Source organism: Mytilus californianus, unplaced genomic scaffold (assembly GCF_021869535.1).
Source record: "Mytilus californianus isolate M0D057914Y unplaced genomic scaffold, xbMytCali1.0.p SCAF_10, whole genome shotgun sequence".
In the NCBI taxonomy this organism is placed as follows: domain Eukaryota; kingdom Metazoa; phylum Mollusca; class Bivalvia; order Mytilida; family Mytilidae; genus Mytilus; species Mytilus californianus.
Window position 1 is genome coordinate 78,921,341 of NW_026262582.1, and position 27,926 is coordinate 78,949,266.

Here is a 27,926-nt window from a genome sequence, read left to right on the forward strand (position 1 = left end):
AAGTTGAAGAGCATTGAGGACCAACAATTATCGAAATCTTTAGTTATTGCTTTATCCTTGAGGAGTTTGTTACAACATTGATAAGGAAGAAAACTCGTAAAAATCCTATGGTTTTCATGCAGATCTTAGATGAAAGGAAGCGGAATATGCCGAGGTTTGCCGATGATTGTTAGGCATTTGTGATAGGTAGAATCTTCAAATTAAAGTTGTTATGCATTAACGTGAAACTGAAATCTGTGTTATTTCTAAGTCAAGAAAATGTTTTGACATACACGTACTAGTGATTTATAAAATTTAAATCCATTCACAAAGTCCTATTTTCAAAATGCTTTGAAAAAGTTATATATTACTTTGAACACAATTAGATACTTATAACTTTCAGGGCTATTTGCCAGAGTGACTGGTTTAATAGACTGGGCAGCTGCTATAGCGGCGGCTGGATCGGCTGCCAGTGCTGTCACTTCTGGTACAAGTGTACTTAATGGACTTTTAGGTGGTTCCGGTTATAGTGTGGTCTGTACGGTGGAAGTAGAAAACTGGACCAAATACCCTTTGATTTACCCCGAATCATACATCAATGGTGGCATTATTCAAGCTCCACCGGTGGTAGTGAGACCAGGACAAAGGGAGCAGTTCGTAAGTAGCAGACTCTCATGACCGGTTTAAACGTTTCCATATACTATTAACACAGGAAGATGTGTTTTTGTCATATGTATTTCTATTTGTATTCATCTGATAAGTTAATATAAAAAAGAAGATGTGGTATAATTGCCTATGAGACAACTCTCCAAAAGAGACCAAATGACAAAAAAATTTTCAATTGATTTGTATAGTTCGTTCTTATGTTGTACTGTTACGCCACTGTCACAGGTTAGAGGGAGGATTAAAATAACGCTAATATGTTAAACCCCGTCAATGACTATACAGTATGGGCTTTGCTCATTGTTAAAGGCCTAAACGCTGACCTTTAGCTGTTAATTTCAGTGTCATTTTGGTCTCTTGTGGAGAGTTGTCTCATGCGCAATCATACCACATCTTATATATATATATATGGTCGGGTTGTTGTCTCTTTGACACATTCCCCATTTCCATTCTCAATTTTATATATACAAGTCTAAATTTAAAACAACGTTCAAACCTATGATTGCGTTGGATAAAAACCGCAATTTTTATACGCGTGCATGCAAAACAAATTTCTTGATTGAGGGGTCTAAATACAGCTCAAACAACATTTTCCAAAAGACCAAAAAAAGTGAAAAAGTATATTTTAATAAAACGCATTTGACTAACAGGTCGAACAACTGATGTTCTTAAACCCTGCTGACTGCCATTGACGATTGCCAAATAATTTGATCAGAAGATGTAACAAAATGGATCTTTATATTAATTTTATATCAAACAGAAAACAATAAATTTGCGGCAAAGATAGTAAACCACAAACATGAGGTGCAAAAATATATATGATTGTCGATGGGGTGACTATCCACCGGAAAACACCAATAAATCACTGTATGGCCTTCAAAAAAGAGTAAAATACATAGCGTATCATCAGCTATCGCAGTCTCTGACATACAAACAATGTAAACAAATTCAAACAAGAAAACTAAAGTTCTAAACAATGGACGAAAAACAAATATTACATTCAGTAAACACGACACCTACTGAATTGCAGGTTCCTAATTTTAGTCAGTCACAAATAATGTGACTGGTATATCATGTTTATAACACATGTAACAGTAGCGTAATTAACAGCAAAACATTAGAAAACAACTGTAAACACAAAATGTTACAGTGTTCATCTAAATATGAAAACCATTTATAAAGGCTTAGCCAAAAAAAAAAAAATCTTCTCAGTAATTTTTCAAAGTAAATATTTTTTAATTTCTTGTGTAAGTACTGACCCACGCGACAGACATGCTATATTGCATTCGATGGTAAGATAATGACTGAAAATAAAATCCGATAAATAGAAATGATTCTACATAGACTTGTTCATTTATGTTGAATTTCGCATTGACCGTTTTATTACATAAACATTTAGAGTTTTTTATCCGACCATGTCGTACCAAATTCAAATGTGACGTCACTTTGTGTGTTTTTTTAGAATTGCAAATATGACGTCACTTCGTGCGTTGAGGCTTTGTCTAACTCGGCTGTGTACTTTTATGTGTTGGATTAAGTTGTTTTATGTACTGTATCCGTTTTTATTCTGTAGTTAGTCCCCACTTCGGTTTTATCATGTATATCTATTATATAGTCATTTTATAAAATTTACTGTTTGCAAAATTATAGATTATTCTAAATAATAAGGATGTTCTTGTCCCAGGCAGAAAACCCTGACCGTGTTAGGCACAACTTTTTTGAAGTTTTGGTCCTCGGTGCTCTTCAGCTTTGTACTTGTGTTGACTTTCAAACTTTTTTCATCTGAGCGTCACTGGTTGGTCTTGTGTGGACGAGACGCACGTCTGGCGTATTGAATTTTAAGCCTAGTACCTTTTGTTAGCTATTAATCGTGTGTTTCTTTGTCCTATATGTTCTCCCATTTATTTGTATTGTGGTCCTGTCATGTGATGTTGTCGTTTTGGTGTTGTGTTTGACGTTGCCATAAAAGCGGGAGGTTTGGCATGCCAAAAAACCAGGTTCAACCCACCATTTGTTTCTTAAAATGTCCATTACCAAGTCAGGAAAAAGGCCATTGTTATATTATAGTTCGTTTCTGTGTGTGTTACATTTTAATGTTGTGTTTTTGTTGTGTCGTTGTTCTCCTCTTATATTCGATGCGTTTCCCTCAGTTTTAGTTTGTAACCTGGATTTGTTTTTATCTCTATCGATTTATGAGTTTCGAACAGCGGTATACTACTGCTGCCTTTATGTACCACCTGGTATCAATTTTATATCGATTCCATTAAATTCTAATCATTATGGTCTTTAATATTACAAAAGAAAGTTTGCGACAATGAGACAAATAGAAATATACATTACATTTTATTTTTTATTTGCAGGTAGCACACAAAACCGGGAATACCGCTACAGGTACATACGGAACAGCATCCTGGTTAATATCGTCTACTAGTAAGAGAGCAGTCGTCATGTGGAGTTGTCCATACAGTTTTGATATACACAGTAACGAACTAGGCGTTGGGTTAACAGATAAAGGAGTAACACAACATAAAGACTGGTTCCAACAAATGGACTCTGGAACAAGCGGCTCTGGTTTAAATCTCCGACGTGGAGAATATTACCAACATACTAAAACAATATCTATTAAGGACAGCCAATTTGAGGTCACTGGAATAATGGGGACCAGTCATAAGGCTAAAGCTCGTATCATCGTCCGACCTTTTGAGTTAAATGATCTTGCAGACTCATTGAAAGTGCAGGTTGAGAAAGTACCTATTGTGGGGTAGCTTCAATACTGTACAATTGTCGATTTTTTATCGTTTTTTTCTTGTACTTGAAAAAACTATTGATTGTTCAAATACTTAATTTTTAAATTATTGAATTGTAGAAATACTGTTGGATGCTTGTCAACTTGTAATACATATAATACGCCAAATAACACCCCCAGGGCAAAGTGAACACAAAAACAGTGTTAGATGCATGATTTTGTTTATTATTTGTTATTGGCTTTGAAGTAGCTGCCAGTAACTGCGAGTATTCTCCGATCTGTACTTAGTGTCTTTTTGGTGTTGTGATTTAGAAGTATCCGGCCATGTCCAATCTGTGTAGTGTTAAATGTATTTCTAAGTGTATCCATCTGATGAGTTAAGCCTCGTTCAACTGATTTTGATAGGCCGTTCCTATGTTGTACTGTTACACCACTGTACCAGGTTAGGCGAGGGTTGATATCCTTGTAACATGTTTAACCCCGCTGCATTATGTTTGTACGTCCCTGACCCAAGTCAGGAGCCTGTAGTTCAATGGTTATCGTTTCTTGCTGTGTTACATATTTGTTTTTCGTTCCTTTGTTTTACATTAATTATGCCGTAAATTTTTATATGTGTCATTTCGGGGCCTTTTAAAGCTGACTATGCGGTATTGGCTTTGCTCATTGTTGAAGGCCGTATGGTCACCTAAAATTGTTAATTTTTGTGTCATTTGGTCTCTTGTGGAGAGTTGTCTCATTGGCAATCATTCCATATCTTCTTGTCTTTATATATAAGGCTTGTTGGATACACATGTGGAACAGGATCTTCTAACCCTTTCGGAGCACCTGATATCACCCCCAGTTTTTGATGGGGTTCGTGTTGCTTAGTCTTTAATTATCTATGTTGTGTTTTGTGTACTATTATTTGTCTGTTTGTATTTTTATTTTTTAGCCATGGCGTTGTCAGTTTATTTTCGATCTATGAGTTTGACTGTCCCTCTGGTATAAAAATGTTTAATAGTTCTTTTTAAACGCATTTTTTATTAGTTTAAAATGTTTATCAAAATCAACGTATTCTTCTCCATCAATAATGAATTGCAAAAGTATGTTAAGTAAATATTCCATCCTCAGACATATACATATTATCTTTGAAAGCTTGGGGAGGGTTTATTTCTACAAGAATATAATAAAACTTTAGATTTGATAAATCAGTCAAGTAGAAACCGTCCTACTTCACACTTTTCAGCTATATTACATGAGTTTTTTAAATTCCAAGAACAGTTTTACAAAGATTATGATGAATTTCTTCAAAGCTTAATCTATCTGTCAATGATAAAATATCACAGTTAGTTCCACGCACTTTGGCTCTGTTGGTGGTTCTAAAAATTGGACTAATATTCTTCCATAAACAAATCATGTTGTTTAGTCTAGAACCTTTGACATTCATATTTACACAGATTATTACCAAATAAATGAATGGATACACATTAGCAAGTTCTTTATAACTTACTGTTTATTGCTATTGTTAATACATTACAAAAAGTTGACAGGCAAAAGAGATATATGGATCACATCAATTCGACAGCAACCCAGCAATTTCCCCTGAACAATTGTTTATATGACAATAAACAGTTTCCACAGATATTATACATTCAAATCATTCGGTAAGATGAATCAAACCGAATTTAGAAACTAGATGTGGCGGAATGACACGAATGGCCAAGTCTTATAAAAAACACATGTGGACACAAACATGCATGGATAGTATCCACCTCTCAAAACCAATACTAGTTTGATGAAAAATTTTCTTAATCAATGAGAAATTAAATTTCAAAATATCAGCAAACAAGAAGTGGATGTAATTCAGATCAAACAAGATGTGTTGAAACGACATGAAAATCAGCATAACAGAACGAAACATAATCTTCATCTGTAACACATCATGGTTAACTCACATACCAGAAATCAGCCCAAAATCTGAAGGCGTTTAGAAAAAAAAGTCCCTATAACTGTGATTTTCAACAATTTATCAAAGTCCAAAACACGTAATTTCGGAAAAAACTAGAAGAGCGGAACAAAACTTAAACTTTATCTGTAACTCATCATCATTAACTCACTTATCAAAAAATCAGCCCAATATTTAAAGGCGTATAGAAAAAAAACCGTATAACTGTGATTTTCAACAATTTATCAAAGTAGTAAAGCCTGTACTTTCGACAAAAATTAGCAGAGCGGAACGAAACTTAAACTTGATCTGTAACTCATCATGGTTAACTCTCATACCAAAACTCAGCCCAATCTATGAAGGTGTTTAGAAAAGTATAACTGTGATTTTCAACAATTTATCAAAGTCCAAAACCCGTAATTTCGGCAAAAATCAGCAGAGCGGAACGAAACTAAAACTCGATCTGTAACACATCATGGTTAGCTCACATACCGAAAATTAGTCCAATATCGCAAGGCGTTTAGAAGAAAAGTTCGAAATTCTGATTTTCAACAAGTTATCAGAGTCCAAAGCCCGTCATTTCTGCAAAATTAGCAGAGCGTAACGAAGATTAAGCTTGATCTGTAATTCATGATGGTTAACTTACATGCATACCAAAATTCAGCCCAATATATGAAGGCGTTTAGATATAAAAGTCCGTATAACTGTGTTTTTCAGCAATTTATCAAAGTCCAAAGCCCGTAATTTCGCCAAAAATTAGCAGAGCGGAACGAAACTTAAACTTGTTCTGTAACTCATCAAGGTTAACACACATACCAAAAAATCATCCGAATATCTGGAAAAAAACATGCGTATAATGGTTTGTTACGGAATGACGGAATGACGGACAAGGGTAAAATTATATGGCCCCGACAACTTTGTTGCGGAGCCAGAAAAACACATTGTTTTAACGCATATGACGTGCGTTTGGAAAGTTATTTATATGTCGAAAAAATGTGGAAAAAAGAAGCGGAACATACCGAAGGGAAATTCAAACTGATAAGTCGAAGTCAAACTGACAACACTATGAAAAAAACGAAAACCTACCAACAGACAAACAATCTATAATACTAAAATAAAGAGGTCCAATTTGTTAGCCGTCATGACGTAAAAACAACCATTCAAAGAATTCAATTTTATATATAACTAATATAGGAAAATGTTGTTTGAAAAAATTACACTATTCCAGGCCCTTTTGTTTTCCACATAATTAATATTAACAATATTTAACAAGTTTCAGGTCAAATCCGATACCAATACCAATAGTATATGTCACATGTAGTTTCCGGTTATATTTATGTTCTGTATTTTGCTCCTTGATAGGAGCATCACCATGTGGTATGGTGTAAAGGAGGACATTTAACACACTGTATCGGCACAGAGTTAATGTGAGCATTTTTCTTCCCAGTTTCCCAGCCTAGTTAACCTCCCCCAAAAAACAAACAATAAGAACAATGCAATAAAACATAATTATGAAATACTTTCGCCCGATTCGCTTATCCGCAAAATATAAAAATTGAAAAATATAAAATTTATTATATACAAAATAAGGGATAAAGTTGTAGTAAGAAAACCAGGACGGGATAAAAAAATTAAGGCAGAGAAAACTGCGCACATTATGATCAGCATGACTTTATCAGATGACTATACAAAAACTAAAAATCCAGGCTAAAAATAAGGCGTTGGTATTTCAGTCACAGACTCGCGATGTCGCGGGTGTGTTCTAGTAGTCTATAAGTTTTCTATGTTTAGCTTTGTAGACTGTTTCTTGTCTTTTGATCGTTTTTCGTTTTTTGCCCTGGTATTGTTAGTTCGTTTTAGACTAATGAGTGCGACTAAATCCTTTGGTATTTTTTGCCTCTCTTCTACAAAACACAACATAGAAAACTGAAGACTGAGCAACACGGACCAAACGAAAACATGGATGATCACATGTTATTCAGCACGGAAAAAAGGCGAAATATACCAGATGGATACTCAAACTAATAAGTCGAAAACAAACTGACAACGTCATGACAAATAAAGAGAAATACTCACAAAGACAAACATCAGTATACAATGACAACATAGAAAACTAAAGACTGAGCAACACAAACTCCTTCAAAAACTGGGGATAGTATCAGGTGCGCAGGAATGGTAGGCAGACCCTGTTCCATATTTGGTAGGTTACATTCGAGAATGAAGACGATGACGGGATTGTAGTTCCGACAAAATTGGAAGTTACGTTTTGATTTTAATTTATGATTAGACTAGTGAACGAAAATGAAACGAACATGAAACATGTGAAATACAAAACTGTAAAAAGTGTTTAAAAGACGGTGCGTGCTTACCATATGTGTTTACTTTGATTCAAAACACATCTCAATTCAAACAACATGGAGTAGAGAGAGCGCCGGTCCAATAAATATAAAATTTAACGCTGATATCACATTAATACAAATGATTAAAATTATGAATGTTAGTGTTACCGTCAAAAGATCTTAAACAATTGCAAAAAGATGACTGCGGTTATTAATCTGATCGAGGTTCGAAAGTTGTCAATAAATTATATCATGATGGATTTATAGAGTTATTTCTTTGCGTAGTCATCCAAGACAAAATTAAAATGTGTTATTGTTCCTTCAAACGTTTGTTTTGTGAACAACTAGAAAATGGCAACAAACTTGTTCTCCTGTATGACGTTAGTTGCACCTCAATGTTTTAAGAACTGTGTAAATGTATTTGATGAATAAATTCGTATCTTTCTTGATTAAAATGGACATTAGCTATTAATTCGACAAACAAAAATATATATATATTTTTCTTGGTTTTAAACATTTATGGAGCAGAATAAAGAAATAACATTTCTAAATTTCGTTAATATGTTTACATCTACATTTATGTTTGTGTCTACATATATGTTATGTCGTGTTGTGTGACCGTCAGCAGTTGTCGGAGGTCATCTCGACGGATAATTAGATGGCTTCTGGTAAAAATAAATACGTACGAAATGCTTAGTAAACTGCTTCGCTGAGCGCAGCTAGATACGCCCACTGAGGTCCAACCCTGAACAGTTGGGGCAAAAAATAGACACAATATTCAAGCTTGATTCAGGTCTGAATTTGGATTGTAATTAAATATTTGACATATTATAGGTTTCTGAATAAATGTAGTCAAAGAACTTGAAATTGGTTATATGAATTGAATTTATATTCAATTAAAGATTTCTTGCTGTTGTGCAATACTTAGTAAATCTGTTGGCAGACTATAAACAATTAAAGTTCAATTAATTCTCAATGTCATATTAGAAATTTATGAAAATAAAAAGGGAGCTTACATCAATAGATATAAACAATTCACCAAAGTTTCATGAGAATTGGTGACAGCATTTTTGAGTCCGAAAACTGGAAAATCACCCCTTTTTTAAATGAATAAAACCCCATAACTCAGAAATGTAAAGTGTAAAATTTATAAAATTCTAAGTGGAGCTTACATCAATACATACAAACAATTCACCAAAGTTTCATAAGGATTGCTGAAAGTATTTTTGAATTTTGTCCGAAAACTGGAAAATCCCCCCTTTTTTTATGAATAAAACCCTGTAACTCGGAAACGTAAAATCTCAAATTTATAAAAATCAAAAGGGAGCTCATGTCAATAGATATAAACAATTCACCACAATTTCTTACAAGTTGGTGAAAGCATTCCTGACTTATTGTCCGAAAACTGGAAAATCCCCCTTTTTTTAATGAATAAAACCCCACAACTCGGAAACGTAAAATCTAAATTTTATAAAAAAACGAAAGGGAGCTCACGTCAATAGATATAAGCAATTCACCAAAGTTTTATGCAAATTGGTTAAAGCATTTTTGAGTTAATGTCCGACATGTTGACGACGGACAGACGGACGGACAGACGGACAACGGTATACCATAATACGTCCCGTAAACGGGCGTATAAAAATTAAAGCGAGTCCATGCATTGTAAATTGTATCTTTAGACTTTACGTAATTTGGATATTCTTTTCAGTATGTTATTTATAAAATATGAAAGTTTTTATCCAACCGATAAACATAAATTTTACAGCTAATGTACCTTTAATCGGCTAATCGGTAAAATTGATGAAGTATTAAAATTTAAACAATTACTACAATTATTTTCCACTCAGGAAAAGTTTTGAGATTAATCGATAAAAAAATGCAATTTAATGTTATTTTATTGATCTAATCAAACCATAAACAACATTCTTAAAAATAAAGCATGTATTTAAGTTATCCTTAATTGTCAAACACCTATTGAAATTGTGAAATAGTCTCTCACAAACATTGACAAATGAAGAAACTTTTGAATAGTAGTTTATTAACTCTAAATTCAAAATTACAAATTATACATATTAAACTATACTTTAAACAATATCAGTTTAATATCATCTTTTTTAGCCTGTCCAAGGCATTTTACAAGGATTCCAGGTACATGACTTGTCAGGGAAACTGTTCTGTAAAATAAATTGGAAACAAATAAATGCATATTTTTTTGGTATGGCTTGCTTAGGATTTAAACAGGTATATGTTTTGTCTTTGAAACTAAAAAATAAAATTTCTTAACAACTGGCCTTTAGTTTCAATTAGTCATTTCAAAATTTAAAGGAGCACCTAAATGAAAATAACATCAAGTCAATGGTTGAATTTTCATTGTTATAGACTGTTTTAACTAATTACAACGATTTGGTGTACGCTTTAAGAAATATGACCTACACGGCATTAGATTTCGCAACGTCGAATTGTTGTTATTTATATATGAGCTGAGGTTCATGTTCTGTTGATGAATTTAATATGGGTATCTATTGAACAAGTTTGTATTCCTCTTTATACAATTTTCTTGGTGAATATAGTTACCTTATGTTAAGTACTCGTTAATCTACATGAAACATGCAAACAAAGAGAACAAATCTAAAGGAATCACATAACTCCTAACGAAGATAGACTGGGTTAGACAACGGCGAAAGCGTCTCTCATAGCACGACAACGCACACATTATTTTTGTTTTTGTCCCTAAAAAAGTTTATGTTTGAAATCTGTTTCAAATGAATACAAATCGGTCACAAAGGTATCGGTTGGAATACAGGCTGTGTGTTAGGTTCACAATGCTCTTCAACTTCGCTTTTATTTGGTCTTTTTGTCTCTTTTGATTCGAGCGTGACTGACAAGTCTTTTGTAGACGAAACGTGCATCTGGTGTATACAATTTTAATCTTGATATCAATGATGAGTGTATTGAGCAATATCAATTCACAAAGTCGACACATGTGCTTTTGATGAGAAAATCATGAGTTTGAAATTGCAGTCTTCGATATTTTGTCGCTGAGATCAGTGTTGTTAATGCGTAACTTTATAAAAAAGAAGAACAATGCTGTATCATACCAACAATACATTGTGTGCTAAGCATTTTACTTAAAACATTTAACATGTGCATTTTTTCTTTCCTTGACTAAATAGATTGATTGATTAATTGATTGATTGATTGATTGTTGTTGGTTATTAAACGTCATGTGGCTAATATTTCGTGCATGTTCAGGACAAAAACAAATTTACAACACATACAATAAAAGAAGCCGTCCGGGAGAAAAAGGTCCGGAAAAATTGGACTGCCACTGGAAAATGAGGGTAAAATGCAAAAGGCCACCTACGGACCTCTCAAACAATTGTTGTAAGGGTTCTTAACGTGCAGAGAGCGTGACACTCTCTTTACACGAGGCAATAGGATTTAGCGTTCCTATTCTGGCCGATCGTGTCTGCGTACTTGTACATCCCGCAAAGCCAAAACGGACGTCAACTTTAGAAAGGGTTTACTGCCGGTCGGAAAGTAAGCAGGAGTGACAATAGTTCTATTCCCAAGTCACCCTTCGGGCTAAACTGATTATTGTTTGGTATATGTAGGCAATGTTCTGGTTTGTTTTTTGGATAATATGAAGTATATTATTAAGAAAATCACAGTACATCAAGATTCTGAAAAGAATGTGGCATTATTTTGTGTATTTCATTTTCTTTTTATCATGATAACTATACTACATTGTACTATCCATAACATTGGTTTTAAGTTCTCACGTGTTTTACATAATTCTAACAAACAGCAAAGTAGATCATTAGTGGTTTCCATTTTACAATGCTCTCATACATCTTTTCCAAGAATAAAATTGAGAATGGAAATGGGGAATGTGTCACAGAGACAAGACCCGACCAAAGAGCAGAAAACAGCCCAAGGCCAACAATGAGTTCAACACAGTGAGAAAACCTGCACCTAGAGGTGTACTTCAGCTCCAGCAAGAAGTTTTTTTTTCCATACCTAAATTATAATTAATGAACTCATAAACTTACTAAGACAGCCATATCTTCATCCGCTATAGCCCAATCAAACACTTTCATGTTTTCATCTATTCGATTTGTTTTTCCAGATTTTGGTATGGTAATAAATCCATGTTGTATACTCCATTTAAAAAGGATTTGTGCTGCTGATTTCTTGTACCTATGAAAAATGAAATCATTTTATCCTTTTTTTTCTTTTTTCGTAAAAAGAGAGAGGCGGAAGATACCAAAGAGACATTCAAACTCATAATTCGAAAATAAACTTTCAATGACATGGCAAAAAACGAACGAAAGACAAACAACAGTATAAAACAGAAAACAGAAAAGAAAAGCAACTATTCTCTCTATGGCTAAACAAATCACAGTGTTAAATTTGTTATGAACAAACGACGTGTACAACTTGTAGATGAGGAACTGCTGAACCGTTTACGATAAAGTTGAGAATGGAACCCGATGAAAGAGCAGACAACAGCCGAAGGCCACAAATGGGTCTTCAACACAGCGAGAAAATCCCGCACCCGAAGGTAAGCTTCAGCTGGCCCCTAAACAAAATATGTTCTAGTTCAGTGAAATGGACGTCACACTAAACTCCAAAACATATAAATGAACTAAAATTTAAAAAAAACATACAAGACTAACAAAGGTCAGAGGCTCCTGACTTGGGACAGGCGCAAAATGCGGCGGGGTTAATAATGTTTTGTGAGATCTCAGCCCTCCCCTATACCACTAGCCAATGTAGAATAAACAAACACACAGCAATACGCACAGTAAAACTCAGTGCTCCATTTTGTGTAGATGCGATTCCCTTATTTTCATTTTTCTTGACTGGTATTCTATATGGAGTCTCAGTTTGAAATTTGGAACATCCATGAACTGCTATCAGTTTTTACTTACCTTCTTGAGTAGAGCCTTACTTTTTGTTTCTTTCAATCACAGTGCTCTCTGTTTTTCATTGAAATACCTTTCACATCGCGTAAACATTTTTCACTGACAAATATGCTGAGCTAAAGGTTGCATGACAGCATTATCCGATTAAGTTTAATCTTATTTTCTCTAAGAACATCCTAATCATATCAAGCACGGATGTGTATTTTGTGGCACCCTAACTACTTGCAAAGCGAATTTAAATTTCAATCTTCTTCAAGTTCTTAAAAAATTATAAATTTACTGGTTGTCATTGACAATCAACCTCTTAGAAGATCCATATATTATAGCTGTGGCAATTCAAATTAAAAACTTTGGACAGTTTGGACAATTAATTGTGAAGTGGCATGCTAAAAACATCTTTAAACCACGTTTTATGTTTGCTCTTGGCCGAATGATGTTTAATGTGAATAAATTACAATATAAGAACAAATCATACATACCTGTTAGCAATTTTCACCAGAGTAGGATCATCAAATCTTTGTCCTTTAACCAGAGGAGAATATCCCATTACTGTAATTCCCTTATCTCGACAGTATTTCACTATTTCCGGTTTCTGTTGCCATGGATGCAGTTCAATCTGGTTCACTGATGGTGTTGGAAGCCCAGCTGATTCTAGACCCTCCAAATGTTGAACCCCAAAGTTAGAAACACCTACTGATCTGTAAATGTAAAAGATAAACAGGAATAAAAAAGAAGTGTACAAATTTGTCTACATTGTTTTCAATTTCATTAATTTTTCACTCAATGGAGAATAGAAAAGTAGAACAAACTTTAGTTCCTGCTTATACAAAATAAGCTGTACATTGTGAAGAGTATGAGATATGAGAATGAACAAAAATTCTTATGTACCTTAAGATTTGCGTTTTCATTTTTTTTTCTAGATTTGCATTGAGAGCGAACAAAGTTTGTTCTGCCTTTGCTTCAAATATTAATTCTATAATTGGAAACTTGCAAGTCATTAATGCAATAATTGAATATAACATTGTCTCGTGAATAGTGGGATGCTATGTACGTTGACAAAGTTAGTATTTGATGTTCTGTATGGGTACATGTATTGAAAGTTTATGGTGTGAAATATCTGCTATTTTTTATAGCGATATAATATAGGTTGAAATATTTTCCCTCTTGTGTATTAATTTACCAAAAATTCAAATACGTTTGAAAATCAATAACCACAAAAATTAATAGTTTCACGTCTACACCCATGCCACGTTTAGGTATATTTCTCCTGTATAGAATCCTTGCATTAATTATTTTAATGATCCTGTAGTGACCTTTTGTAAGACAACTTTCTTCACTAGTTCGACGCATCTTCGTTCTCTAATAGCAGTCGAAATTTCTACCCTTGGTCATGGTCGACCCTCTTTGCTGAACCTGCCTATTTAACTTGAAAAAATTGCCTGAGAAAAGTATAAAAAAAATCGGGTTGACCATATGATTTTCCTATTGCTGTCTCGTTTTGAACACCTATTGAAATTGTGAAATAGTCTCTCACAAACATTGACAAATGAAGAAACTTTTGAATAGTAGTTTATTAACTCTAAATTCAAAATTACAAATTATACATATTAAACTATACTTTAAACAATATCAGTTTAATAACATCTTTTTTAGCCTGTCCAAGGCATTTTACAAGGATTCCAGGTACATGACTTGTCAGGGAAACTGTTCTGTAAAATAAATTGGAAACAAATAAATGCATATTTTTTTGGTATGGCTTGCTTAGGATTTAAACAGGTATATGTTTTGTCTTTGAAACTAAAAAATAAAATTTCTTAACAACTGGCCTTTAGTTTCAATTAGTCATTTTAAAATTTAAAGGAGCACCTAAATGAAAATAACATAAAGTCAATGGTTGAATTTTCATTGTTACAGACTGTTTTAACTAATTACAACGATTTGGTGTACGCTTTAAGAAATATGACCTACACGGCATTATATTTCGCAACGTCGAATTGTTGTTATTTATATATGAGCTGAGGTTCATGTTCTGTTGATGAATTTAATATGGGTATCTATTGAACAAGTTTGTATTCCTCTTTATACAATTTTCTTGGTGAATATAGCTACCTTATGTTAAGTACTCGTTAATCTACATGAAACATGCAAACAAAGAGAACAAATCTAAAGGAATCACATAACTCCTAACGAAGATAGACTGGGTTAGACAACGGCGAAAGCGTCTCTCATAGCACGACAATGCACACATTATTTTTGTTTTTGTCCCTAAAAAAGTTTATGTTTGAAATCTGTTTCAAATGAATACAAATCGGTCACAAAGGTATCGGTTGGAATACAGGCTGTGTGTTGGGTTCACAATGCTCTTCAACTTCGTTTTTATTTGGTCTTTTTGTCTCTTTTGATTCGAGCGTGACTGACAAGTCTTTTGTAGACGAAACGTGCATCTGGTGTATACAATTTTAATCTTGATATCAATGATGAGTGTATTGAGCAATATCAATTCACAAAGTCGACACATGTGCTTTTGATGAGAAAATCATGAGTTTGAAATTGCAGTCTTCGATATTTTGTCGCTGAGATCAGTTTTGTTAATGCGTAACTTTATAAAAAAGAAGAACAATGCTGTATCATACCAACAATACATTGTGTGCTAAGCATTTTACTTAAAACATTTAACATGTGCATTTTTTCTTTCCTTGACTAAATAGATTGATTGATTAATTGATTGATTGATTGATTGTTGTTGGTTATTAAACGTCATGTGGCTAATATTTCATGCATGTTCAGGACAAAAACAAATTTACAACACATACAATAAAAGAAGCCGTCCGGGAGAAAAAGGTCAGGAAAAATTGGACTGCCACTGGAAAATGAGGGTAAAATGCAAAAGGCCACCTACGGACCTCTCAAACAATTGTTGTAAGGGTTCTTAACGTGCAGAGAGCGTGACACTCTCTTTACACGAGGCAATAGGATTTAGCGTTCCTATTCTGGCCGATCGTGTCTGCGTACTTATACATCCCGCAAAGCCAAAACGGACGTCAACTTTAGAAAGGGTTTACTGCCGGTCGGAAAGTAAGCAGGAGTGACAATAGTTCTATTCCCAAGTCACCCTTCGGGCTAAACTGATTATTGTTTGGTATATGTAGGCAATGTTCTGGTTTGTTTTTTGGATAATATGAAGTATATTATTAAGAAAATCACAGTACATCAAGATTCTGAAAAGAATGTGGCATTATTTTGTGTATTTCATTTTCTTTTTATCATGATAACTATACTACATTGTACTATCCATAACATTGGTTTTAAGTTCTCACGTGTTTTACATAATTCTAACAAACAGCAAAGTAGATCATTAGTAGTTTCCATTTTACAATGCTCTCATACATCTTTTCCAAGAATAAAATTGAGAATGGAAATGGGGAATGTGTCACAGAGACAAGACCCGACCAAAGAGCAGAAAACAGCCCAAGGCCAACAATGAGTTCAACACAGTGAGAAAACCTGCAGCCAGAGGTGTACTTCAGCTCCAGCAAGAAGTTTTTTTTTCCATACCTAAATTATAATTAATGAACTCATAAACTTACTAAGACAGCCATATCTTCATCCGCTATAGCCCAATCAAACACTTTCATGTTTTCATCTATTCGATTTGTTTTTCCAGATTTTGGTATGGTAATAAATCCATGTTGTATACTCCATCTAATAAGGATTTGTGCTGCTGATTTCTTGTACCTATGAAAAATGAAATCATTTTATCCTTTTTTTTCTTTTTTCGTAAAAAGAGAGAGGCGGAAGATACCAAAGGGACATTCAAACTCATAATTCGAAAATAAACTTTCAATGACATGGCAAAAAACGAACGAAAGACAAACAACAGTATAAAACAGAAAACAGAAAAGAAAAGCAACTATTCTCTCTATGGCTAAACAAATCACAGTGTTAAATTTGTTATGAGCAAACGACGTGTACAACTTGTAGATGAGGAACTGCTGAACCGTTTACGATAAAGTTGAGAATGGAACCCGATGAAAGAGCAGACAACAGCCGAAGGCCACCAATGGGTCTTCAACACAGCGAGAAAATCCCGCACCCGAAGGTAAGCTTCAGCTGGCCCCTAAACAAAATATGTTCTAGTTCAGTGAAATGGACGTCACACTAAACTCCAAAACATATAAATGAACTAAAATTAAAAAAAAAACATACAAGACTAACAAAGGCCAGAGGCTCCTGACTTGGGACAGGCGCAAAATGCGGCGGGGTTAATAATGTTTTGTGAGATCTCAGCCCTCCCCTATACCACTAGCCAATGTAGAATAAACAAACACACAGCAATACGCACAGTAAAACTCAGTGCTCAATTTTGTGTAGATGCGATTGCCTTATTTTCATTTTTCTTGACTGGTATTCTATATGGAGTCTCAGTTTGAAATTTGGAACATCCGTGAACTGCTATCAGTTTTTACTTACCTTCTTGAGTAGAGCCTTACTTTTTGTTTCTTTCAATCACAGTGCTCTCTGTTTTTCATTGAAATACCTTTCACATCGCGTAAACATTTTTCACTGACAAATATGCTGAGCTAAAGGTTGCATGACAGCATTATCCGATTAAGTTTAATCTTATTTTCTCTAAGAACATCCTAATCATATCAAGCACGGATGTGTATTTTGTGGCACCCTAACTACTTGCAAAGCGAATTTAAATTCCAATCTTCTTCAAGTTCTTAAAAAATTATAAATTTACTGGTTGTCATTGACAATCAACCTCTTAGAAGATCCATATATTATAGCTGTGGCAATTCAAATTAAAAACTTTGGACAGTTTGGACAATTAATTGTGAAGTGGCATGCTAAAAACATCTTTAAACCACGTTTTATGTTTGCTCTTGGCCGAATGATGTTTAATGTGAATAAATTACAATATAAGAACAAATCATACATACCTGTTAGCAATTTTCACCAGAGTAGGATCATCAAATCTTTGTCCTTTAACCAGAGGAGAATATCCCATTACTGTAATTCCCTTATCTCGACAGTATTTCACTATTTCCGGTTTCTGTTGCCATGGATGCAGTTCAATCTGGTTCACTGATGGTGTTGGAAGCCCAGCTGATTCTAGACCCTCCAAATGTTGAACCCCAAAGTTAGAAACACCTACTGATCTGTAAATGTAAAAGATAAACAGGAATAAAAAAGAAGTGTACAAATTTGTCTACATTGTTTTCAATTTCATTAATTTTTCACTCAATGGAGAATAGAAAAGTAGAACAAACTTTAGTTCCTGCTTATACAAAATAAGCTGTACATTGTGAAGAGTATGAGATATGAGAATGAACAAAAATTCTTATGTACCTTAAGATTTGCGTTTTCATTTTTTTTTTCCAGATTTGCATTGAGAGCGAACAAAGTTTGTTCTGCCTTTGCTTCAAATATTAATTCTATAATTGGAAACTTGCAAGTCATTAATGCAATAATTGAATATAACATTGTCTCGTGAATAGTGGGATGCTATGTACGTTGACAAAGTTCGTATTTGATGTTCTGTATGGGTACATGTATTGAAAGTTTATGGTGTGAAATATCTGCTATTTTTTATAGCAATATAATATAGGTTGAAATAATTTCCCTCTTGTGTATTAATTTACCAAAAATTCAAATACGTTTGAAAATCAATAACCACAAAAATTAATAGTTTCACGTCTACACCCATGCCACGTTTAGGTATATTTCTCCTGTATAGAATCCTTGCATTAATTATTTTAATGATCCTGTAGTGACGTTTTGTAAGACAACTTTCTTCACTAGTTCGACGCATCTTCGTTCTCTAATAGCAGTCGAAATTTCTACCCTTGGTCATGGTCGACCCTCTTTGCTGAACCTGCCTATTTAACTTGAAAAAATTGCCTGAGAAAAGTATAAAAAAAAATCGGGTTGACCATATGATTTTCCTATTGCTGTCTCGTTTTCCATCTATTCAAATTTAATAACTTCCTTATCACTGCCTCATGTTTAATAACTAAATTCAAAAATGAATAAGCGATATTGTTTAAAATGAATTCTGTGTCACGAGTTGATATAATAATTCATGATATTCGTTACCTGACAAGGCCTTTCTGTTTTAACTCCAACATGGCTTTGTATGTTTCCACTACTTGACCACTACTTGGTGAATGTATCAGATACAGATCTACGTACTGTAAATCAAGCCTATAAAATAAATGCATGAGACAGGCCCAGGTTAAGGGACATGGTTGACAAAATCCAAAATCAGTTTTCCTAAGTATGTTCTAAACTTTTCAGTCGCAGAGGTTACAATTCTGTTTCACGTGAACTCTTAAAAAGCATTGATACAACAGGTGATTACTAACCCATTGCTCTTGTAAATTGTGTACTTTCTGAACAATAGGTACCTCTTTATAATAAAAGAGCGGAAAACCGATTACTTGCATGCATTTTCAATGACCACTTCTCTGCACAAAATTATCAGAGCGAAACAAAATTCGAACATAATCTGTAACTAGTCATAATTAAACTATACACCAAATATCAAATACATATCTTCAAGCACTAAGACAAAAATGTGGAAATTTGATTTGCCGGACTGACGGACGGACAGTAGGAAAGACCGAAGACCAGAAAAACGGACATTATCTAAACTCTTTTTCGAAGTTCTACCCAGTTAAGCTTAGAACAAGAGGCTGTCAGCTTGACAGCAAACCGGATTTTCCTGCAGAGGTCGAACCCTGAACAGTTGAGCAAGTATGGATACAACATTTAAGCTTAAAACAGCTCTGAATTTGGATTGTGATTGAATATTTAAAATAGATTATTATCTAATTGATAATGAAAATGATATTTGCAAATCTGAACCCCTAAACAGGATCAAGTAAAAATTAAACATTAACACACACAACAAAACTAAAATACCACATAATAACTGTGAAATCTACCATCATAACACACATGACTTAAAAAATAGTTATAAAGAAATTTTTGACAACTGATGACTAAAATTAATTGAACAGAGACAATCATTAATAGACTAAAATCCATATATACTTAATCATTTCTGTTCAAAGGGAAATAACTCAAACTTATTTCCATGAACCAGTGATATAAACAGAAAAATAGTTCTCTAAGATTAGATATGATTTAACCACTAAAAAAAAGTTCTCTAAAAATAAATATGATGTTATATCTATTTTCAAATTATAATCAAAAATCTAAATACCACTTAGATTCAGCATAGTTCTTTTTTTTTTTAAATTTTGGACCGTTAGGGACCTAAATGTGGACCAATTTGAAGACAGACCTCAAAATTAAAAAAAATCTTACAAGAGACCAAAATGACAAAGAATTTAATTATTAATTTCTGTTCAAAGGGAAATAACTCAAATTCATATAATAAAAAAAAATTGCTACTGAAAGGTCTAAAACTCAACAACGAGAACAGCTTAAATCGTGAAAATTAAAATTGACCTTTATTTAGTCACATGAAACAACATATCTAAATTTGAAAAGATTTCGTCAATGGGTTTCCATGTTAATGAACGGACACTGTTTGGCAGCTGCCCGCCCGTCCGCCTGAACGTAAGTCCGCCCGCCGTACATCTCCAAATCAATAACCGATTTTTCTTTCAAAAATCCGGGTAAAAATGAAAGAAGATGTGGTTTGTTGCCAATGAGACAACTATACAACAGAGTAAAAACGAAGCGGACTTGTGAACTTATAGGTAATTGAACGGTCCTCAACATTAAGCAAACTCCATATGGTATTGACAGCTATAAAAGGCTCCGACATCACAAAATTTGAAAAGTTTGAAACGAAAAAAACACAACCTGCTTTTTGACAAAATAATAAATGTAAAACAAAAACCGATAACCACTGAATTACAGGCTCCTAACTTTGGAAAGGTGCAAATGGAAAATTGAGGGCTTATTACAAAAAATAAAGAGATGTGGTACGATTGCCAATGAGACAACTACAATGTATCCACCAGAGTTAAACATGTGTGTGAGCGCTCAATACTCCCCCTAGCCTGGAACATCGGTGTAACAGCACAATATATGAAACTGTTAAAATTAGTTTGCAATGACAAGTATGCAATTTGCATATAAAATGCATTTTGATTTTTTTTCAAGACATTCGCATGCTTCTAGTGTCTAATGTTATACAATGTTCTACCTTTTTAGACATTTTCATAAGAAGACATTTCAATATTAAATCATCGTTGAAGTTCATAAATGTTTTGCAACATGCTTGCATGAAGCTCATTTCAAAAGTTTAAGGTATAAGTGAGATTGGTGGCAAATTTAAAAGGCTTAATAGTATATGTATATTTCAGTGTGGTAGTATGTATACTATTATCAAGTGTAAAAGAAGAATTGCTCTTACAAATTAGACTGATATATGCAAAGTTACTAATCCATGTAATCTACGAATAATGTTTGTACATGAACATTAGGAAAAAATCCACATAATTAAAGGTTTCTGTAAATTCTAGGAATCGATACATACGAAAACTTACTTAGGAGTTTGTTTTGCTTTGTGGAAAGTATGAATACACAGTCAACTACGGCCTGGTGGTGATAGTAGGCGCATTAAACAAGATGCACGTAATGAAATTTCCATGTGCAAGGGTCTTTACAAAACCATTTGCTCACTGATTTTTTTTTCTTTTTGGAATTTTAACGGTATGTCTAGTTGGATTAAGTATGTTACCACCATGATGCATTCTTATAGTAGAACTTGAACTGACAATAATATAATTTGAAACGTAGAAGCGCGATAAAGCCTTCTACAACCCAACTTTTCGGGAACTATTAATATATTACAGTCATAGTCATATACTGGTGCTAATTCTTAAGAAAAAAAGTAAATATGGCCATTTTATGTAATCTTTTCTGCTAGTTGTGTGCAAAACATTGCTCTGGACGAGTTAGAACTAGACATGTTTGCCGGAAATGTATTGTATAGAAACATGTGAGATGTGTATTGTTGAAGACTACAGGTTGGCACAATATGACTGTTTAGCATGTTTTCTAAGGTTACTGTTCAATTGACGTACATCCCACATCTCGTTTTGTTCATACTTGCAAATTTTGAAACTCGATATGAATGATCATCGGTATATAAGTACAATGTATAATAGATTTGTGTTTCTCCCACTTGAACAATGTTGGCTTCAAAAAATATAGGAACAAAGTACTTCGTAAAGTAATGCATATCTTACATTTTTAAGCTTCGGTTGAATATTTTCTTACACCGACTGAATCCATTATCCCACAACTTGGTGACAACGAATATATCTTCTCGATTTAATCCGGATTTCTTTACACCCATTCCGACATCGGCTTCATTCCTAAAATAAAATAAATCCAAATAAACGTAGAGGTCAATCTTTATGCTGCGTACTGTACATGTGATTCTGTAAAACAAATGAGAGTCTTGATGGGGTGGTCTCTCGTTTACTTTTTATTTTTTTATGACCCTTTTATATCTATTCTTTGTTTATTTCGTCCATTATTCTCCATTCTTTATATTTTAGCACCCCATTATTCTCTAATCTCTATTCTTTTTTTCCCTTTTCTCTTTTCTTTATTTTTTGTCCTTGCACTTTTGTTCCATTATTTTCTATTCTGTAAACCCCATCCAGACCCTCACACATCACATAGGAAGTTGTTTTTGAATGATAGTGACTGTTAGTGATATATGGGGACATAAATTTCTGTATATTCGGTAATCATGATATTTTATAATATCAATCCTTATCAAAAGCAATACATCAATTCCGAGATAGTGCGTTTTACGCCCTCTCTTTTTTCGGTCCATGTATCCACCCTTTGTAAACCCGAAGCTTGCAAGATATTCAATACAATTAATGGATTGCTGTATTATGAATATCTACCTATATGCATACCATTAAAAATAATTTGTGAAAATTCTATAAAAAAAATTATTAAAACAAATTTACCAGTATATACTATCTTTATTTGCTGTCCGTGATCTTATTGGAAAACACACACATTTTAATTTCTGAGCTTGAAAAATAACAGCCTGTTTCCGACTTTTAAATAAGAAAATCAATAAGTAGGTTTGATTGTAGTTTACAAAATGTGTACATCTTTTCAAGCCCATATAAAACAGCATAACCCCCTACCCTTGAATGTAAATGGTTGTTCCCTTAACTGAAATAATTGAATTCGATTTCGATCCGAATTGGAAAAAAGCCCCGAGTTTGCCCAATTCATCTATTAGCCATACCAAATATCATTACATTTAAATTCTACATTTTGCATTTCAGATTGTATATCCCTCAAGCTTTTATTATTCTATCCTGTATACATTAACTTAATGATCAGGAAGATAAGACTGTACATAATTTGATTGATTGGTGTTTAACGCCACTTATAGCACTTTTGTGCTATTTCGTGACATTCAGTTTTTATTGGTGGAAGAAGCCGGAGTGTCTGCAGAGAACCACAAACCTTTGGTAAGAAAACTGACAATCCTTATCAATTTTAAAGATGGAGTTGACCGCATCTACTATGCGCGGGATTCGAACTCACAACCTCAAAGTTGACAGCCTAGTGATCGAAACAGTAGTTAAATCACTTAGAACACTCGGCCACCGAAGCCCCTCTGTTTAATTAAAGAATTTACAACATCTCTATCAAAATGTGTAATAGAATAATTTTGATCATAAATTCGAATGCAAGGTAAAATTCGAACATTTCACGCTATAATTATTTTTAATATGGAACCATCGCTTTTCTTCCGGAGAAAACTTTTTTTTTTTCTACTTAAATTTTGTTTCTTTTCTTTGGGTTTGTTTTCAAATAGAAACACACTATATTTTATCAGATTTTCCACCCTTAAAGTAATAATGAAACGATTTTTTTTTCTAGATGTTTATAAATGTTTTGTTTAAAGATCCCGCCACAAAAGATGAATGGGTGGTGCCAAATATCAAGGAAATTATCAATGAATAATGATTATATACCAACCCATAAAATTCTGCGGTATCTATTAGGTGATATCCTTTCGATAAGGCATACTCGACTGCTTTTTCTGCCACTCCTCCGCTCCCGGAAGATGCTTCATACATCCCAAGACCAAACATTGGCATACATACTCCATCGTTTAACGTCAATCTAGAGGTAATATCTGTTGCTATAGATACCATTCTTTTCGTCATAATATTATACTATCCTAAAATTCAACATAAAATGCAGCGGTTAGGTAGGTAGGCATTTTCCTTTTTTTTTCGGCAAAGAGTAATTGAAGTGTCAGATGTTTTTTTAGTCTTCGTGCCTATCTGATTAAAAAAAAAACTTTTCACATCATGACAATACAAGATTTTAATTTTTAGTAGGTAGGGTTAGTGCAAACAAACGTATTCTTTGTTATGGCCCAAGTGGTCTTAAATTGCAAAAAAAAAAAGGCTGCAACAAGTTACATTATCTCAGATCTTCAAAAGATAACTTATAATCAAGGCGACACAAACACAAAAAAAACAAAACAAAACAAACAACGTAAATTCACTTCAATCGGCAAAATACGGCAGATTCCACTACTTTAGTTTGTTCGCTCTGCAGAGGTGTGCCGAATGACTTAATAACTTTACCAGCAAATGACACAAAACAAAGAAACACACAACTTAATTTCGCCTCCATCGGTAAAACTCGGCTGATTCTAGCTAGATTTATAGATCTCCCAAGGTGTTTACTTGGGTTTCAATCAGTTATATACATATTATATTACATACACTATATACTCAAAGTTTGTACGAGCCTGCCCTGTAGTGATGTTCTAGATGATGGTAACTGATCGATTTTTTTTAAATTTTGGAATAATACGTTGTTTATAACTTTGTCCACACCATGCACCAATTCCAAGGACATTGAGATGTGAAACTATATTTAATCACAGATTCATGTAATTGTTATAACCAATTAATCAATATTTCTAGCTGTTACATATATCTATATATAAATGCCTGATAACACAACGATGTCATTAAATGTAATTGGTTATGCTGCATTTAACCAGCTTTTCAGTTACACAAAGTCAAGATACTGATACTGAAATCCCCCTTCCAAATCATTGCAACCTAGGGGGGGGGGGGGGGTAATTTCATATCATTGCGTATGCAGGGATGTGCCAAAAATACGGGTCATACTTTTGCGAGTGACCCTCCTATATTAAATTGCATTTACGTTTGATAACAGTATATTGATTTTGGGTATGATCTACATTTCATATATAAATATGCTATTGAGAATCTTACATTTTTAATGGTCAATTACTATATTAAATCAAATCAATTCAAAAACTTAAGGGTAGCTGTCTAACAAAATGTCTTATTAAGAATTATGAGTGATGATATAGATTTAGTGCTGATATAAGTATGCCGGGTCATATTTTAAATATTGTAGACAAGTATAGAAAAATAGGTACGTTTCTCGAGGCAAAAATGGCACACCCTACCAAAATAATATCGAAGTAACCCCCCCCCCCCCCCCCCCCCTTTTTCCGTGCATAAAAAATTTACCAAAATCAGACTACATGATCCTACATATATTTGGTCTATCGCCCTTAACGGTGTATCCAGTACTTAATATAACGTTCAGAGACAAATACCTCTGTATAAATGTTTGTCGATTTGAAGAAAAAAAAAACATTGCCACATAGCAGGACTTAAAAAAAAGTGTAAAATTTGGTTATGTAATTGCTCTGTTCTAGATTTTGACATTAGTAGTGGAACCTTTTAAATACTGGACACGTATAAAAACATTATACCGTGGAATTAGTTGTAACTTTTCATATCAACGGCGAATCTTCCAAAACAGAGTTTTCTAATGTCCTGAAAAAGCAAGCATTATTATTATTGTGTAGCGTGTTATCTCACCCTGTAGAATGACTCGGTTTGTTTACATTCTACTTTTACTTTCACTTTACAAAATTATTCCGCTTGGGTAAACCTAACTACCAAAATTGAATACCACCTAACATTAAACAAAACGGAACGTTTATAAATATTACAATTCGATTTATATAGTGTTTTAATAGCATGATAATTACAGTTAAATGAAATTGCAACCGGATCTTTCGTGTTTTTTTTGTTTTTTTTATTGCGTATTTGTATTTCTGATATTTATAGAACATTGTGTAATTGAAACATGTCATTCTAAAGGATATTGATGAGTTAACTTAAAAGTTTGTATTTTCAGTTCTTAAGAACGTAAGATTCTCAAAAAATACCTCTATCCCTCACACTGAATACAGGATCTAACCCTTGTCATTATCACTCTTGCAATGTTGTTTATTTGATATAAATTTTAGAGGGTTCGGATGGGGTTTACAGTATAGAAAATAACTTGATGTGCAAAACATAGAGAATAAAGGCCAAAAGATAATGGAGAATAGAGAATTATGGGGTTCTAAAATATAAAGAATACAGAACAATGTACAAAAAATAAAGAATAGTGAAAAATGACAAAAACAAATAAAGAATAAACAAAATGACCCCCCCCCCCCCCCTTTTTCCAGACTCCACTTTCTCCCATCCAGTCCCTCATCTAACATATATTAAAAAAAAATAGCCTTCAAGTTGGTGTCCGACTGAATTGTCCACGCGATCAATAATACCAGATTGAGAATCAGCATTATGAAAATAAATCGTTGGTATTTTCTGTTGTATCAACCACAGTAAACCGTTTATTGATTAATCGATTGATGGCTTTCTGACCTCAATCGGCAAGTACTTCATATTATATTTAGGATGATCTGGAAACTGTGGGATATATGCAAATGAGACAGCAACCAAGCGACAAACATAATCAAATAGTCAAGATTAAATTTCTATTTAACTTTTTAAAACTCGGTGTTTTTAGAGCTTTAACTATTTCATCTAAACACCTAGGGGTGACTTATGCACTTTACAACATATACATAATTGAATGGTAGTGACGTTGAATTGGAAATGGTAAAAATAAGTTTTTGTATTGGAGAATCAGAGATTTTCAAAATGGGAGAGGGGGCACAACACAAATACAATTCCAAAAAAAAAAAGAACCCCCCCCCCCCCTCCACCAGCACACACACACACTTTTGCAATAACGGTGACAAATTATCTCCTAACTGGATCCGCCCTAGTCGTGGATATAGTCATCTAGGTAGCATTTAGCTAGTTTTGTAAGATTCCGTTTTTAGACATGATTTTGTCCGTCTGCTTTCGACTTATGAGTTTTGATTCTCCTTTTGATGTCTTAATTTCGCCGCTTCTTTTCTTTAATGAGAATACTTTTTTTACAACAAGTAAAATTGTAATGAGAAAAATAATGGAAATCGTGAATGTGCCAAAGAGACAACAACCCGACCCCAGAGCATAAAACAGCCCAAGACCACCAATAGGTTTTCAACGCAGCGAGGAAATCCCACACCCGGAGGCCGGCTTCAGCTGGCCCCTTAAACAAAAAATGTGTACAAGTTCAGTGAACATTGACGTCACACTAAACTCAGAAACATTTAAATGAACTCAAACTACTACAAAACAAATTTGAGATTTTTTTTTAAAACCTTAATTGCTTTAACTATTACATGTATATGTTATAATTAGCGGCAATAAGTGAAATTACGCATTAAGCTTAAATCCTAGGCAACAGGCTAACGCCTAGGCAGTAAGTCTATTGCCTAAATGATGTTAGGCATTACACTTAAATCCTAGGATTTAAACTTAGATCCTGAAATGTATGTCCAGGCATTAATGCTAATGCCTAAAATCAAAATGAGAGTAAATAAAAGAAATTTATTCAAAGTTAAGATACATTTTGTATATAATTAAATAATAACTGAAGTTTAGATGTCGTTTACATGAAATATAATCATAAGTAAAATATTGATGTAAAATTCGTTTAATAAATCTCTTTAAATATATAAATGAAAGCTTGTTGGATAGTTGTCTCATTAGCAATCATACTGCATCTCCTTATTTTTTATATGGATAGAAAATTGTATTTAAAATTTATTTGTTACCAATTGGTGTAGAGTTATCATGGTTATGGCACAGACTATTTCACAGTTGGTGCAGAGTTATTATAGTTATGGCACAGACTATTTCACAGTTGGTGTAGAGTTATCATGGTTATGGCACAGACTATTTCACAGTCGGTGTAGAGTTATCATGGTTATGGCACAGACTATTTCACAGTTGGTGTAGAGTTATCATGGTTATGGCACAGACTATTTCACAGTTGGTGTAGAGTTATTATAGTTATGGCACAGACTATTTCACAGTTGGTGTAGAGTTATCATGGTTATGGCACAGACTATTTCACAGTTGGTG

The 27,926-nt window shown here is 33.7% G+C and overlaps 3 protein-coding genes across 6 annotated transcripts in view; 1 reads left to right on the plus strand and 2 right to left on the minus strand.

The window, feature by feature from the left end:
• Positions 1-375: 375 nt before the first annotated feature.
• Positions 376-3,601, plus strand: LOC127718603 (tereporin-Ca1-like; the record flags this gene model as incomplete). The annotated part of the gene is made up of 2 exons (XM_052224678.1): positions 376-636; positions 3,003-3,601. Coding segments are annotated over 2 exons (666 nt in total), but the record flags the coding sequence as incomplete, so codon positions are not given.
• A 6,073-nt stretch (positions 3,602-9,674) lies between these two features.
• Positions 9,675-27,926, minus strand: part of LOC127718596 (uncharacterized oxidoreductase YtbE-like) — a 470,207-nt gene continuing 451,955 nt past the window's right edge. Inside the window, exons 5-7 of the mRNA XM_052224667.1 lie at positions 13,059-13,277; positions 11,704-11,851; positions 9,675-9,825 (exon numbers count right to left, since the gene is read on the minus strand). Of these exons, the coding sequence (XP_052080627.1) occupies positions 9,766-9,825; positions 11,704-11,851; positions 13,059-13,277 (427 nt within the window). The 3' untranslated portion in view covers positions 9,675-9,765. The remainder of the gene's footprint in view (positions 9,826-11,703; positions 11,852-13,058; positions 13,278-27,926) is intronic.
• On the minus strand, positions 14,138-25,535 carry LOC127718594 (uncharacterized oxidoreductase YtbE-like). Of its 4 annotated transcripts, none has more exons than XM_052224662.1 (7): positions 25,491-25,535; positions 23,587-23,791; positions 21,813-21,941; positions 18,679-18,786; positions 17,523-17,741; positions 16,167-16,314; positions 14,138-14,288 (listed from the first exon to the last, which is right to left on the minus strand). In XM_052224662.1, the coding sequence occupies exons 2-7, from the start codon at positions 23,775-23,777 to the stop codon at positions 14,229-14,231; spliced, it is 855 nt and encodes a 284-aa protein (XP_052080622.1). In that variant the 5' UTR covers positions 23,778-23,791; positions 25,491-25,535; the 3' UTR covers positions 14,138-14,228. The 4 variants fall into 4 exon arrangements, with proteins under 4 accessions (XP_052080622.1, XP_052080621.1, XP_052080623.1 ...); XM_052224661.1 differs by having other exon boundaries at positions 25,382-25,527; XM_052224663.1 differs by lacking the exon at positions 25,491-25,535 and adding an exon at positions 24,348-24,410.